At 35.5% G+C, this 16704-nt stretch overlaps 1 protein-coding gene and 1 long non-coding RNA gene across 3 annotated transcripts in view; one reads left to right on the top strand and one right to left on the bottom strand.

The window, feature by feature from the left end:
• LOC147834759 (uncharacterized) overlaps positions 1 to 13504 on the top strand; it is a 436363-nt gene extending 422859 nt beyond the window's left edge. Inside the window, exon 4 of the long non-coding RNA XR_015502488.1 lies at positions 13390 to 13504. This is a non-coding gene — a long non-coding RNA (uncharacterized LOC147834759). The remainder of the gene's footprint in view (positions 1 to 13389) is intronic.
• arrdc2 (arrestin domain containing 2) lies at positions 1771 to 11093 on the bottom strand. 2 transcript variants are annotated; one of them, NM_199939.1, is given in 8 exon segments: positions 1771 to 3012; positions 3455 to 3609; positions 3717 to 3879; positions 5069 to 5325; positions 5405 to 5507; positions 5600 to 5747; positions 5844 to 5913; positions 6742 to 7267. In NM_199939.1, coding segments are annotated over 8 exon segments (1224 nt in total). In that variant the 5' UTR covers positions 7016 to 7267; the 3' UTR covers positions 1771 to 2958.
• Positions 13505 to 16704: the final 3200 nt, after the last annotated feature.

Raw genomic sequence — 16704 nt, 5'->3', positions numbered from 1 at the left:
CCATAGTTAGGTTGTATTTGAACAAATACCAAATTTAAAAACGGCCAACATGACTGCCTTTATGGTTCTTGTGTGTGAACACGATCAAAGTGAAAGTCAATTGACAAGATCAAATTTTGGCCCTAACTGCCTTCCATATTTTAACCTCACCCAATCCTACGATCGTGACCATGCATTCAATATTCAAAAACATATAGTGCTGAAAAATAAAATTGGTTTGCAATGCATCACTAAACATCTTTTTGTACTCTGTTTTTTGAAGAAAGGAACAAAATGATGTTAAATCTAGTACAGTAGCTGAAATTTAACACAAACACCTGGTGTAGGCTACTGTACACAACATAAACATGGCATGCAATTTTGCTGTTCTATGTGTTTTTGTTCGCCATGAGCTCAAATGTCTTTAAGCTGTCGTGAGGGGGAAAATAAAAAACATTTGTGAAGAGCCTTATTTTTATCATCCATGTTTTCAGTGATGGTATTTTACAGTGGGTCACAAAAAAACAGTGTTATTAACTCCGTCACAATAGGTTTGTTAAAGGCATTTACAAGAATGTTGTTCTACAATGCCTCGTGCTTACAGACAACCGCCTTCGAGCAATGTTCTTTCATATATCTGTACCATTTCAGGCAAAACAACAGTGTATAGCTACAAGTATGTGTGTAATGTATTCTTCTGTGCCATCAATCTAAAGCAAATGAGTACTTGAGAACATTCAAATGTTACATGTTTTTCCTTTACCAAACATTAATCATTTGCAGAGCACCAGTTCATGTTCCTGCAGCTTTTGTCACATTATATGACTGTAAACCTTGCAAAAACAATGCAATCCCAGTTTATAACATGCCTTTGATGAGGCATATATGCATATATAAATGCTAAAGTTTTTATATATTTGCTGCTTTTTATTTTTTATTTTGTTCTCTCCAAGTTATGTATTATACAATGAAAGTTACTAAACTATTATACTAAATCACAGTGCATTCATGTATGCTCTACTTTTTCTCGCAAGGTTCGAATTTGAATATGGGGTTTTCTTATCTTTATGAATTATTATGAGACTAACCGAGCCAGGAAGCATTTCAGAAAACAACACAGGAGGAAAAAGGACATTCAGTGCCTCAGGCACCACTTGTGTTATATATAGAAAAAGTACAACCCCTAGAAAACTAATGTACTACGTTTATTTATTTTTTATTTTATTTTTTTTTTCATGAATGGTAAAACCCAATAAGTCAAGGTAACTCAAACCAATTGAGGAAACCTATTGCAACAAGTTTGAAAAATAATCCTAATGAGTACTGTGAACTTAATCCATTTGATTAAATGAAGCAATTTGAACACAGTAAAACCTGATGAATGGAGAACTCAAACCAACAGAGTACTGTAAAACTCAAATAAGTTAAAGGTAGCTAAAACCGTTTGAAGAAATCTTTAGCTACAAACCATTTGAGTTAAAAAAAAAAAAACGAATCTATACGAGTACTGTGAACTTATTCCATTTACGCTGAAGTACTGTGGTTTATTTAATTAACTCATTACCTTCAACACTGAGTTCAAAACTCTTTTCAAATGAGTAGAATTAACTTTCAGTAAATTTGAGTTAACTACACTCATTTCAATTGACAGTTGGGTTTTACAGTGTAATATTAAAGTCAAACATACATTGAGAAATTAAAACCTTAAAAATTAATGCATTTCAAAACGAAACTTTCTTTAAGTTCTTTTGCATTGCATTTAACATTATAATGAAATAAAACACCATATTCTTACATATTGTTTTTCTTTTTATTTACTTAAAGGTGATTAACAAAAAATATACTTGTCACAAATGTTATCTATAAAATACATTCATTCAAAGTGAGTGCCATAAACAATCATTGTGTTTAAACCTGAAGTTACACACTTTCAAAATCTGGAAATGAACCACTTCTGTGGTATTTTTGGAATGTTTGTAAGGACACTTCAGGGAGTCGTATAGGACTAGGAAAGCTTAATGTGACAATCCCTGTTTTCGTTCATTGTTTCATCTAAAACAACAAGGCACCTTGAATGCACATGGCTGTTTTTTTCTGCCATCATTTGTAAAGCTAACCGTTAAAAGCTTTTATATAACCCTGCACTGTTTTACCTTGATCCACTGGCAAACAATAAATGCAGAAATACAATGTGCCAAAAATATATATACATCCGCTGATATTCTGACACAATCAGTCTTAAATTCCATTCATCTTGACATTAGGACCTTCCAGATGACAGACTTTGCTTTTGTCAGATTAAACTTATGCCAACATTACATTAACCAACATTACATTAACATAGAGTTGTTTTAATCCCCGTCCGACAGGAGAAAAAAACATGAAATTCCAGGATTTACATTTGCAATTTCTCCCATATCCTATTCTTAAAGCTTTAGGTTTCCCTTTTGCATAGAATTACCCGTGCGCACAAGAACATTAAACCAATCTCTTTGGCTAACACCAATACCAAATGAGATGATACACGCCATGATATATATGGGAGTAAGGACGGCATCACATATGCCTGCTAACATCTAATGCTGGCTGAGAGGAACTCATCTCTCATTCACAGGCATGATGGGTATAATCTCTGAATGGCTTCTCACCCATAATTAGTGATCATGCCCAAAATTCCCTGATTCGACGTACAAGTGCGATAGGCAATGAATCGGTCTAGGCACAGACCAGAGTCTGATCGCTCTCAGAGAGACAATGACGGGCTGAACCTTTGTTCATCCCGGTCCTGAATGTCCTCTTTGTTTGTCGAAAGCGCTCTGCCTTGCCTGGTCCAGACATCTCCTCCTTTCTCTGCCACCGCTGCAGGAAGCACAGATGCGAACTGCTCAAACAAGTACCAGTCTCAGAGAGGCGTCCAGGAGAATCAAATCTCGGCTTCGTTTGTTTCAAACATCACATGATGCTCAGCTGGCAAACAGTTCAACAGGTCATGCAGCGACGACGCATCGTGATGGGCTGAGGGTTTGGGTCCACCTGAGAAGAGAAGGACACTTATTATGAATTGTACATTTAATTCTAATACCACAGTTCAAAGCTAATAAAAGTTTCATTTAAAATGTATTCAAACTCTGTATTTGGGTCATTAGCAAGTCAAACTTGTGATTAGTAAATCATAAATACATTTTAAATCACTGATTTTAACATCATTTAATAGAAGATCTTTGTCGCAACGTAAAATTGTTAATCATGTCAATTACAACTCAATTTTTAAATATTAAAACCACAAGGGCCAAAATTTTTGTCTCTCATGTAGAAAAAAAGTCATCAAATTCCAATATAATTTTAATTAAAAACATTAGATATGATTTAGGTTTTGATCAGTAAACATTTTAGATTCAATCTGATGCAAAAAATATTGATGCAAGTTCAGCTAAGAACCATCATTTAACACCTCTAATATTGCACGTCTTCTCACCTCGCTGTACACTGGAGGTGGGCGTGATCTGAACTCCTGTATGTAGGCCAAGAGCGAGGGCTGCAGCACACCGCTGAGGTCTTCTTCAGGTTGGACTGCTGTGGAGTTCTGAGCTGCTTCTTCTTCTGTGACAACAGAACTGTAATCTGGAGGAGCTGTGGTGGAAAACACACAAAAAACACCATGACTCAACATGAATGACCAATTTTTCACTATGTCGTCACTTATAGACTGATGAAACCCATAATTTGGGCATACTTACGTTCGGGCTGTTCAGGAATGGCCATGCGAAGCCACTCCATGTTGACACTGTACTGGCTGCTGACACTAGACGTGCGACTGCCGAATGGATGCAGAGGGATAGTACCCATCACCAGAGGAAGTTCTAAGGAAAGCTTGGACGTTCCAGGAACATCAACACACACCTGCAAAAAAAAAAAAAAAAGAGGATGTTTAGCTAGATCATCAAAACCTTTTAACTGGCCATAATTTGATCAGATATGAAAATGACATATTCAACTTAAGGGATTGAAAATATTCAACGCTTTAGTGCACAGATTTAGGCTTTTTCACATTTAAAAACAATATAATATAATAATGATATATTTTAATAGATATTTAATAGATAAATTCTAATAATATTTATATATATATATATATATATATATATATATATATATATAAGAAATATTATTATAATTTATCTATTAAATATCTATTAAAATATATCATTTTTATATTATATATTTTTTAATTATAATAAAAAAATATTATAACACATATACATATATACATATATATATATATATATATACACACACACACACACACACACATATATATATATATATATATATATATATATATATATATATATATATATATATATATATATATATATGTGTGTGTGTGTGTGTGTGTGTGTGTGTGTATATTGTACAGATTGACAGAAAAGAAAAGAAAAAAGTTAGACATCTAAACAAATTATATTCCAAAATAAAAATTGCTATTTAAAAAAAGGTCAGTCGTACTTTCAGTCGACTTTCAGTCGTATTTTGTTTGGACACAGTAACAAACAAGACCAACAGATAACATCCAATTTCCATTGGTGAATAAGGTGTCCTCTATTATTTTTGTGTATGTTTTGATGGATATGAATCATAATTTTTCATATTTTTAACATTATTTGTAAAGTTAACAACAAAATCTCAAATAGTATGGGGAGTTTGGGGGTATATGACTTGATCTTAACCTTTAGGAAATGTGGATTGCTGTAGCAAAGTAATACTTCACAACTAGTAAATCTCCTTGTCGCAATTTGATAAATAAATGTTGTTCAGTAACATCTATCAAAAATCAGCCACCATATATAAAAACTTTAGACTAATATATAGTTTGTCACGATTGCCTCATATTTAAACTACAAATTTGTGGTTTAAAAGTGTAAGCACAAATGGTCCCACAGGTTGTAGGGTGAAAGTAAATTTGAGTTAAAACAGAGAAGTCTTAGATCTTTTATACAATATTTTGTTTTTCATAATTAAATTAAGCTTTATTTAAATATAGTGAAGTAAACAAGTGGATTTAGGTAGCTAGAAGGTCTAGTGAACTCACCCTGAGCATGTATTCAACTTTGATGATGCGACACTGTAAGATGGAGGGGCCGACAGGTGGAATTTTGATAGCTCGGCCATGCCAGGTCTCCCTGCGGCGCGGGCCAACTATGTCACCACACAACGTGGCTACCACAGCTCGTTTTTGTTTCATGGTGCCCCTTGCAATGAAGGTTTGCGTCTGGGTTATGTAAGCTTTCGGCACCACGGAGCGAGATGTGGAGTTATCAAATTCCGCAAACACCGGGATCACTTCACCTGGAGAGGAAGTCAAGGCATGTTAGAACATCTCCAGTGAGATCAAAAACTTAAATGTTATTCGGGTTTCCGCTGTTACCTGGAGTATAGCCTTTGCGGTCAATCTTTGCAGTGATTGACACCTGCCCACAGTTGCGGTACCAGATGCGAGCCATCTTATCTTTGGTTCCAGCTTGAGGTGCCTGAAATTTAAGAAAGTCTGGTTTAGTACGCAAGTCACCAAAACTGTAGTACACACTAAATGAGAAGTAACAGATATATTTCGAGTGCTCACCAGTAAACTAGGAGTGTTGATGTCAATGGGTTCGATAACGGTAAATTCTTTCTTGATTTTCTTGACTGTGGCCCATGGGCGATGCAGCTTAACCTTCACCCAATATCGAATACTGCCATGCTTGCCTTCAAAGGAAGTAACTAGAGTTCTGACAGACAAAACACATATATTAACACTCATTCTCTATGCAAATAAAGTTTGCTGATAGCATTAATATGACTAATAATAAAGAAGCCATGCTTACTCCTCTGGCAGCTGAAAACTGAAAGGGTACTCGTGTCTCCCAGCAGGAATGACAGTCAGATCTCCATTATCTGCAGGGGGAAAAGAAGAATGGGAGAGAGAATAAGAAGGATTATTTCACTGACAAAATACAAAAGCAACGCCTAAGGCACAAATATCTGTTTTTTTTTTTTTTTTTTTTAATCATACACAAAAAAAAAAAGTTTTATCAAAAGCTTCAGGTTTATGTTCAACTAGTGCTTTCATAAAGTAAAACTTGAATATAACATGTTTCTCCCATACAACATCAACTTCTTGAATAGCAATATTTATTCATTCCACAGATAGAAATAATCCTCACTATTAAAATGAGTTACACATAACCCAGTTGCTGTTGTCATTTGTTAATGGTACTTGCTCACACCTTAAATTTACAAAAATAATAATATATGCAAGATATTTACACACAAAAAATGACCACCATCACCCATAAAAAAACTAGAAATGTCAGACAACTGAATGTTCAGTTCATCAGTTAATCCAACTGAAAACTACTGGTGAAATAATTATCGAGATAACTTGTATTGAGTCTGGTTAAATGATTAACACCAACTGAAGGAGGATAAGATGTAGATAAATTTGAATCATCATGCTTTATGACAGCCCTAATTTCGCTTTCATTATATTAGCGTGGAAAAAAGGTTTTTTAAATCACGTGTCAGGCAATAATCATGAGAGATTAGAACGAGATAAGCAGTTTCATTTGTGATTGTGTTCCTTTATAAGAGGTGACTCTGTCAACTTGACCAAAAGTGGAAAAACACAATCCTCAACGAAGATGAAAACATGAGCTCGAAAGAGCAGGACACCTTATCTGATCTGCTATAAGCACACATCGTCCCTATCAGTGAATGACTGACCTGCCTGCAGAAGCACTTCTCTCCGGTTCAGGTACTCCACTTCATCGCTGTAGTTCTGCGTGTACGCGGTGCTGGACCCTGCGCTGCGAGACTCAGTCCAATGAACTTTCGCGAATCCTTCTGCATGCAACTTCAGCGAATCGATTTTACTCTCCGCTGAAAACTCGAGCACAACTTTCCCTGAGACAACATCCCCGCTGCTGTACACCGGAGGACAGTCCATCTCCGGAGAATCAAATACGATGTCGAACTTTTTCAACTTGTCGAAAATCATCTTTGGTCTTGCAAAGGCTTCCCCCAAGCGCAGCCCTTAAAATATTTATCGTCTTCGGACGCGTAAAGTCAAACAAAGAGCGAGTGGATGCGTCCAAGTGCAGGAAGCTGCTTTTCATTCAGGTTCAAAACAAAACTGAAGCTGTGCATGTTCCCTGGTCGGCCTTTAACTCATGTGGGCGGGCTTACTGATTTTATTATGTAAGGCCTATGGCAGGAATCGCTGCCTGCTCATAAACATCTTAACTGGGTGTGGATGGAGACTCGGATGATTGATGCATACAGGTTCTGAGACAAAAACAAGCTGACTGAGCATGCCCGAAAGCAGAGGAACCTCCCCGACCCGTGAAGAAGTTCAGCAAAACAAAAAACGAGTTCATTCTGTTCTTTTCTACATTCGAGTCAATTGCTTTTATGAGCGATGTGCATGGATAAACATATTTTGTAAAAAAAAAATAAAAGAAAATAAAAGAATATATTATAATTAGACAAGTATTATTTGTTTAAAGAATTTAGTGACATTGCAGAAAGTGTGTCATGCACACTTAAACATCATATAAAAGAAGATTCTAAAAATGCAAAAGCACGCTTCGCAAACAGTTGATCAAAACAACTTGTTTCTTTGTAGCAGTGAAAGTAGTTTTCGTATCGCCATCTTGTGGAGAATTTGCAGCGCTAGTTTTAAAGCCTCACACTTGTCAGCGTGGTTTGTTCTCCCCCTAGTTGTGTGATGTTGAAATCACAACGTGCACGAAGGCTGTCACGTCTGGACTGCCAAGAAACAAGCTGTTTATTTAGATAACGATAAGCAAACCAGCCCGTGCAGTTTCTTAAACTGACACTGCGGCATGTAATCACGTACCAAAAGTATGCATTATTTACACAGCGATGTCAGCTGTGTGTCTTCATCCCTGTTCTCACTAATTGGTGTGTTATTGTTCAGAAGTAACACAAAGAACATATATACATGATAAAGTATATTTTTAAATATGTATAAAATGTGCACAAATATGAACTATGTTTAAATTTTTTATACAGTAGAAAACTTGATCCCCACACAAATTGTACATCAATATCAAACACAAAACAAAATCTCTAAAACCACTTTTAGCATTGGTTTTTGTCAGTTCATATAGATTAGCAAAAATGTTTGCGTTTGATATCGATATAGAAACAAATGCTGCTATCCTTCTAAAGTGGCGACTCCATGCGTTGCCAACCTATTTTTGAACTGACAAGAACCAATGCTTATACCAAATAAAAGGGCATGACAAATATCAACAATTGATCTATCTGTAATGTTCCAATGTGCTTTAAACATGAGCGGACAAAAGTATGTGTAAAGTTCATAAGCAATCATACCTCCTAAAGGATTTTTTGTTGACATCTGTAAAAACACTGGCTTTCATTCTTTTTTTATTTTATTTTTTTCGTTTTATCACCAAAGAAAGAACTTTTAATGGAGGGTCTTTACTTTCTAATACTCTTTGAAGACTTAGGGAATGCAGCAGGAACAGTACATAAAACTTTTTTAAATGACCTGACAATCAAAATGCAATGAGAGCTTCAGTAGTCAATGTAAAATTGAAAAACTGAAAAGTTGAAATTATGAAAATTAGTAATTTAGGCAAAGAGTTGAAATAGGAAAGTAGCTCACAACACCTTTAGTTCACTGAGGTAAAGTTTTTATATCCGCACATTGGTTCAGTAACAAGACAACTCCCTGTATTGTTTACTGTGGTACTTTGAATATTCAGACTAAAATTACATGCAAGTATGACTTCTAAACAACAATTGCACTATTTAATCGGCTGAACAATGCTGTACTTTGATAGTCATTGGCGGCTAATTTCCCCATTTTGAATTTACAATTAACAAATTTCTGAAATATATTAAGAAGAAGTCTGAATGTCTGAATATACAACCAACTTTGCCTCAATCTTTATAAATTCTAAATAGGGAAATCATATTAGTAGCCAATGGTTATCAAAGTACAGCATTGTTCACGATCAATTACATTGTGCGAATCGATGACTGTATGGTGCTAATGTTGTGTTGAAGTCATCCTTGCATGCTATTTCATACTCAACATTCAAATTAGTGTGGTAAACAATATATGGGCCGTTAAATGAACGATTGTGCGAATTTCAAACTTTACCTCAATCTTTAGTTCTTGTTCTACTTTCTAATTAACCTTTTTTGTGGTTTCATTTTAATCACAGTATTTGGGCTTTTATCACCCTGGATAAAAGCATTTAACTTGTGAAGTGTGGTTGATTGTTTGTGTATTTGATGAAGAGATGAATGATTAACCAGATCACACATTTGCTTAGCAGTATCATGACTGGGCCAGCTGTCAAAGGTTAGAAAAAAGCAGCCATGTCCCGAGTTACCATCAAAACTACTGCATGACTGAACCCTTAAAGGCACAGTTTACCCTTTTGCCATTTCTTTCATTCACAGTGAATTGTGAATTAAACGGTAGACCTCAAAAGGGCAAAAATATCACCATAAAAGTGGTCTGCAGAGGATATAAGCCTTCTGGAAACATTATGACCGGGAGGAGGTTCACTGTTGTTTAATGCAAGCAATTGTCAATGTCAGCAAATAATATTGATAACTTATTGAGAATTAATTCAAATACTTGTGTAGTGATTTGTAGGCTATTTTTTTTCTCTGTGGTGAGCAATTCATTCACTTTTGAGTCACAAATCACTGATCCGTTTTACAAAATATGGATTTGTTGATTCTGGCTCATATTCAATTTTGTTATGAAATATTCACAGGAGTAAATAAAATAAAAAACTACCCTGCAAACATTATGAACCAAAAGTTTGTTTAATTTTATAAAGCTACAATACAGTTTAAACAAGTTTTTCAAAATATTTTTAGAATAGTTTTTAAATGCTTTCATTAAAAAGAAAAAAAAAAAATATATATATATATATATATATATATATATATATATATATATATATATATATATATATATATATATATATATATATATACATTTTCCTTTTTGTTTTAAATTTAAGGGATACTTCAATAAAAACTGAAATTTAATAGCAGATATTTTAGCTAAAAACTGGTGGAATCCACTGTATATACTTTTTGTATTATAATAGACGTAAATGGCTTCCTGCATTTTTCAAAATTTCTTCTTTTACGATAAACAGGAAAATAGTCTGCTAACAAGTGAGAGTTTATAATATTTTTCATTTTTGAGTGAACTACCCTTTTGCACAAGTTACCATTCATTGTAAATAAATCAAAAAGACCAACTTGGACATTCATCAAAGGTTGTTCTTTTGTGTTTGCAAAACAAGAATACCCAAATAACACTATTTTTAGTTTTTAAAACCCTTTATATGCACGAAGTAAATAAATGACCTATTGTTTTTGTTTGTTTAGTGTTCCAGGCTAAGCAATTGTTTGTTTTAATGATAACCTTTGGACAAACAGTGCCTGTTAATCTACCAAACCTTAACAAACCCACCTCGGATAAGATGTTGTCTCTTCCTGAAATAAATCGTCTTGGATGTGTAGTCGTTATAGACGGTGTTCACGCCGACACTGCGGTTTTCCAGCCAGTGGGCTATAGCGACTCCTCTTCCCAACACCCTCAGGGACCGGACCTTGATTTCCCGGGTGAGCTCCAGGATCACCACGCCAGTGACCATCTCTCCGCTGCTGTACACAATATCATCCGGACCGTCAAGCTCGAGAGCAAAGTGTTTGATGCTTTGGAAAGCCATAACTTTGACCCCAGAGTATAGAGTTTAAGTTATAAAAAGGATGAGATATGTATGTTATTGTTTGGGAAAATTAGTCTCTAAATCATCCAGCAACTGAAGATTATCGTATTGCTCAATTAAATAAACGTCGTTGAAACTTAAAAGTAAATTTTAACTTGCTGAAAGCGTTATATGTTATATAGGTGACGATGCAGCATGATCAAAATTAAAAGGAACGGACTTTATACTTTTAAATCTACAAACTTCGAGTAAAACACAACACACGCCGAGCGTAATGGGCTCTGTTTGTTGTTTGAGACCCGCCCGTTTTTGTTGGAGCACGAATAAAATTCAAACACACGCCCTTTTATAGTGGTGACCCCGCCCACTCGCTGATGTGCCCCTGAGTCCTGGCAGACATGTGAATAACGGAAGACCATTTATTAGTAATCATATAAAAGATGTTTCTGAAACTTTTCAATCTATAATTTTTTGGTTATTATGAATCTGTATCTAGTAAAAGAAATGCTTGTTTTGTTAAAAAAATATTTTCCTTGTAAATTCTATATCCACAAATGCAAATTTACTAATACCAAACCACATTTTCCGAGTTTTTTTTTTTTTGCAAGAATTTAGTCATTATTTAAATATAATTTCATTATCTGAAAATAAGAAAGCAAACAGTACTATTTCATTTTCATTCATTTTCTTTTCGGCTTAGTCCCTTTAAATAATAGGGGTCATCGCAGTGGAATGAACCGTCTATTTAATTTTGCAATGATTTAATTTATATTCTGTTATTGACGTCTTAGTTTCTTTCATTCATTCATTCATTCATTCATTTTCTTTTCGGCTTAGGCCCTTTATTAATCAGGGGTCACCACAGCAATTGTTTATGCAGCGGATGCCCTTTCAACCACAAACCCAACACTGGGAAACACCCATACACTCTTTGCATTCACACACATACACTACAACCAGATTATTTAATTCAATTCACCTATGGGTGGTGGGGAAAACCAGAGCACCCGGAGGAAACCCACACAAACCCGCCGAGAAAGTTTATTTCATGTTTTTTATTTTAATTTTTTTCTTTCTTTTGTATCTTTTTATTGACAGTGTTACTCATTCTGTATTGTATAAAAATATTAATACACATTTTGTCACCTCAGAATTTTAAGGTTCTATCTGACAATTTTGTCAAAATTTAGTTATTGACATTCTTATTGGATGACAACTTATTTACATTATGTTTTTCATAAGTTGTTTACATTTTAAGACTTTTTAATTAAAAACAAATCTTACACACATATTTGCTACATGGAATGCAAAAACTTTGAAGCTTAATATCTCAAAATCATTCAAAAGGCAGATACAACCTTATAATTCCAAGGTGACGAATTATGTCAATTGTTTTATTGCGAATTAAAAAAACAAAAAACTATTCATTCATTCATTCATTCATTTTCTTGTCGGCTTAGTCCCTTTATTAATCCGGGGTCACCACAGCGGAATGAACTGCCAACTTATCCAGCAAGTTCTTACGCAGCAGATGCCCTTCCAGCCACAACCCATCTCTGGGAAGCATCCACACACATTCACACACACACTCATACACTACGGACAATTTAGCCAACCCAATTCACCTGTACCGCATGTCTTTGGACTGTGGGGGAAACTAGAGCACCCGGAGGAAACCAACGCGAAGGCAGGGAGAACATGCAAACTCCTCACAGAAACGCCAACTGAGCCGAGAATCGAACCAGCGAACTTGCTGTGAGGCGACAGCACTACCTTCTGCGCCACTGCATCGCCCTAAATATAACTAAACAAAAAAAAATCTGCTGTTTAATGTTAACTAATAAAATAAGCAGAAGAAAAAATAATGAATGAAATTTATAGTGAGGAGATTTTTGGAGCCCATCATGCAAATACTGTATGATACAGTTTCGTTTTATGAAATTGTACAATCCCTTCTGGTCTTAGTACGACTTTGATTAACCTTTTTCAATCCACTCCCAACATTGACTACACTTTACACAATTTAAAAATAAATATATAACATAAAATAAGAATAAACCATAAGATAAAACCCAAATCTCTAACATTAAAGGCTGAACTAACTTTGTATAAACATCAAGAAGCTACAGCCCAAGGTTACTTTTTCTTTCTTTTTGGTTGAGGAGTCAATGTTCTGTTTGTTTTGAGTGTGAGAAAGCCAGGGTGAGTTAGACATGGCAACAGATAGCTTGATAACACACAGGCTCTGAGTAAATATGCTAAGTATGCCACAAAAATATCTGGTTAAATATGCTACCTCTGGCAATCTGCCATGATATATTGCACATGCTCTGGTTTGAATGCCTATATGTGCTGCGTGAGGTCAGTGAGTCAGTCGCTTTCTGACATGTGTCTCTTGATTGCCACACACGCGCACACACACACTTCATCTATAAGCAGGACACATTGTGTTGTGACGCCTCAAAGCATTCTTTATGCTGATAAGACCTTTTCGCAGTCATAGTTATGGAAATAATGATGTTCTGTGCCAAATTTTGGACATTCTGGATATGTCATTATGTGTTCTGATAAAACTGCTTTGTGTTTTACTTTATAATTACAGATGATGTGGTGGCAGTGTTACCGGCTCCAGACCTAGGGGAATCTGGACCGGCACAAGCCAAATCACGCACAAAACTGTGAATGATAAGGAGACAGACACGTTATAGCATTGCTCGAGTGCAGTTTAATATATCAAAGATAATTACTTATTTTAAAGCTAACACATTGTACACAGTGTTCCAGAATAAAACCAAACGTATATCAATAAGATAATATTCAAATGTGTCATGGATATCAATACATCATATTACTCAATGCAATATCAATACACAATATCAATACACACTCAATGCAATGTAACTAGATTTTCTTTGTGAACAAAAGGCATTAATACATTGAACAAAAATACTTTATACACTTGAATACACTCCTCAGAATACAGTCTTGGTCTTACTTTGAGATACTCAAGTAATATTACAAGAATTATTAAAATAATACATTTCTTACTCTATCTATAACTACTGGTATAAATGCAAAAATGATGCTAATCCTTATAATTAATTCAATGTAACATTTTCCTTCACAACATTTCCAATTTACATTACATCAGCATTTATATTAACACTTGTTAATATATTTATGAGAAATACCGACAATTTAGGATTAAATAAATGTCACTTTTACTCATGTAATAACCCTAAGTTATTGAGAAAGCCAATTATGATGTTATAAAACCAAAAATCCAGCATTAAAACATTAAACTCGTACTATCACTTATTACTATTGTGTTACTATACACTACTATACAGCGTTATACTTTCACAAACATTTTAGAAGAGAATCAATATAAAAATATGCCCCATATTAACCTAATCTGGCTGACATTCATAACAAATGTAACAATTACAACAATTACTTAACATTAAAGTGCTTAGAAAAGGATCTAATGCATATTTCTGAATGCATACATCACTACATGCTCCGTTCACATCATTTGAGTTAACCATTAACTCATCATTAGCTTCGGCTGCTTTTGCTAACCACGAGTGGCTATAATGTTTACGATCTAATTAAACCAAAAACGAATCAATGCATAGAACTAACACCTTCTAACATAGTTTCTTAACATTTCTTAAGAGTAAAGATGATAAATGTTTCACACAAACCACTTTAAATGAGTGTTTATCCATACCTGTGAATGATAAGGAGACAGACACGTTATAGCATTGCTCGAGTGCAGTTTAATATGACCTCGAGCTGCCGGTCTCCTAGGTAACCCACTAACGCGCCACACTGCCCTCTACAGGTGTGGTGGTGTACTACATGAATCATTTCATTTACTCATAAGAACTAGAACAGGAATAAAACAAAAAAATGAGGTAAAGGGTGAGAGGGGGGGGTTAACTTTTTCTTTTAATCACATTATATAAAATAATATCCCTCTATCCGTTACACTCTCCCCGGCTTTAATGGGATGTCTCCTGGTGTAACCGGTTCTGCGTTGTGTTTTCTTTGCTTTATTAAGGAATAACCAGTCGGAGATCTGCAGTTGTGACGGCTCTTTACTCACTGAGAATAAATCAAAAAGCACAGCTTTTACAGTGTGTCTTCGCCCTTTACAGCTTTTCTCTCCCATGCATAGTCAGTGCAGAAAGGGAAGAGATGGAGAGAAAGATAGAATAAAACTCCAAACAATATTAACAAAGTGACAAAACATACCTGAGAATAAATCAAAAAGCACAGCTTTTACAGTGTGTCTTCGCCCTTTACAGCTTTTCTGTTAAAAGTAAAGTGCAATGCATTTAGCATTCACATGCTTCAGTTAGGCTAAAGTTAATCAAAACCTCAATTTAAGTGATAACACAAAAATAATGAAATATATGTGAAAATAAAGGTATAAATATTATTTAAACATGAAAACTAGCTATAAAAGTTATTTATAAAGTAAAGATGATTAAAGATTAATTGGAGCTTAGCAGACACCCACCTCTCCCATGCATAGTCAGTGCAGAAAGGGAAGAGGCGGGGCGCAAAACAGGAAATTAAACAGCGTGAGCTCCCTTAGAAATTTAAAGGAGAAGACACACACTAACAAACACCTCAGGTATACTTACTAACACATTAGATAAAACACATATTTTGTGTAATTCTATACTTAAAGCGAATTATAATTTTCATACCTGTTACACTCACCCCCCTAGAATTACACAAAATTCTGAGAAAACATGAAAAACTCTGTACACTGGTCATAAGAATTACTTGGTCCACACACCAAAAATATGTGAAGACAGACAGCATTAAAAGCTACCCTATAAAAGGATAAAAATGTTTAGAAATTGGCCAAATTTCAGCACATTTTATAGACATTATCAAGGTGCCCATTACACCTTGTAAACTTATACCACAGTCCGTTAAAGAAAGATATCAGAAAGATAGGAGAAAAACACTCAATTCCAAAACCTTCAGGAATTTGGGGCTGAAATTTAAATTCAGACATGAATAACTGCAGACCCAGAATCTGAACTCAACAGGGTTTCAATTTGAACCATTGATTCAATAAGTCTACACACTGGTTTAATAATCCTCCCAAACCTGGTAGAGTAATGATCAGCTGCATTTGGATCTACTACAGGATTCTGTACAACAGGTAAGACACAATCAGGGAGAGACTGTGGGGGAGACAGGGTTGCACCAGCACCAGCCACAGTGCAGTCATCGGCCACAGGCACTGGAAGAGGTGAATTTGGCACCTGTTGGCTAGGCAACTGAGAATGCACCCATGAACTAGTGCGGTCATCATTGCATGTAGCAGCATTGGAGACATTGGACATGCAGTCAACTTGTGAGAGGCCCGTAGCCTCATTCAGTCCCTCATCTGTGTCCTCAGCAGGCTCAATCTCTTCAACATCAGAGCAAATATCACTGTTTGTTCGGGCAGTTAGACCATCAGAGCCTGTTAAGTCTGACTGTGGAGCGACACTGCAGGTAAGTGATCCAGCAACCTCCAGACCAGGACCATCAGAGTCTGTATTAGGCAAGGGGAGAAAGTTCACTTGCAAAAGTAGATTGCGATGCACTGTACGCTCAATACCAGCTCTGTCACTGATCTTATAGACATGTATGGATGGTTTTGCAGCAACAACAGTGTACACAACAGGTTCCCATTTGTCAGCAAGTTTTCGTTTCCCCCTACATCCCTTGTTGGCTACAAGCACTTGGTCACCAATGGCAAGAGGTAGGCCTTTTGCTCTTTTGTTGTATTGACTGGACTGGTGTCTTTGTTTGTGAGCTGAATTTGTCTGTGCTACCGACATAGCAGTCTGAAGGTCACTGATGAGCGACTGAACGTACTGGTCGTAATCACAGATGGAGTCATCTCGCAGAACACTCT

Source organism: Danio rerio, chromosome 11 (assembly GCF_052040795.2).
Source record: "Danio rerio strain M-AB ecotype USA chromosome 11, GRCz13ab, whole genome shotgun sequence".
In the NCBI taxonomy this organism is placed as follows: Eukaryota; Metazoa; Chordata; class Actinopteri; order Cypriniformes; family Danionidae; genus Danio; species Danio rerio.
The sequence above is the reverse complement of the archived record's forward strand: the minus strand, read 5'-3'. Positions and strand labels throughout refer to the sequence as shown.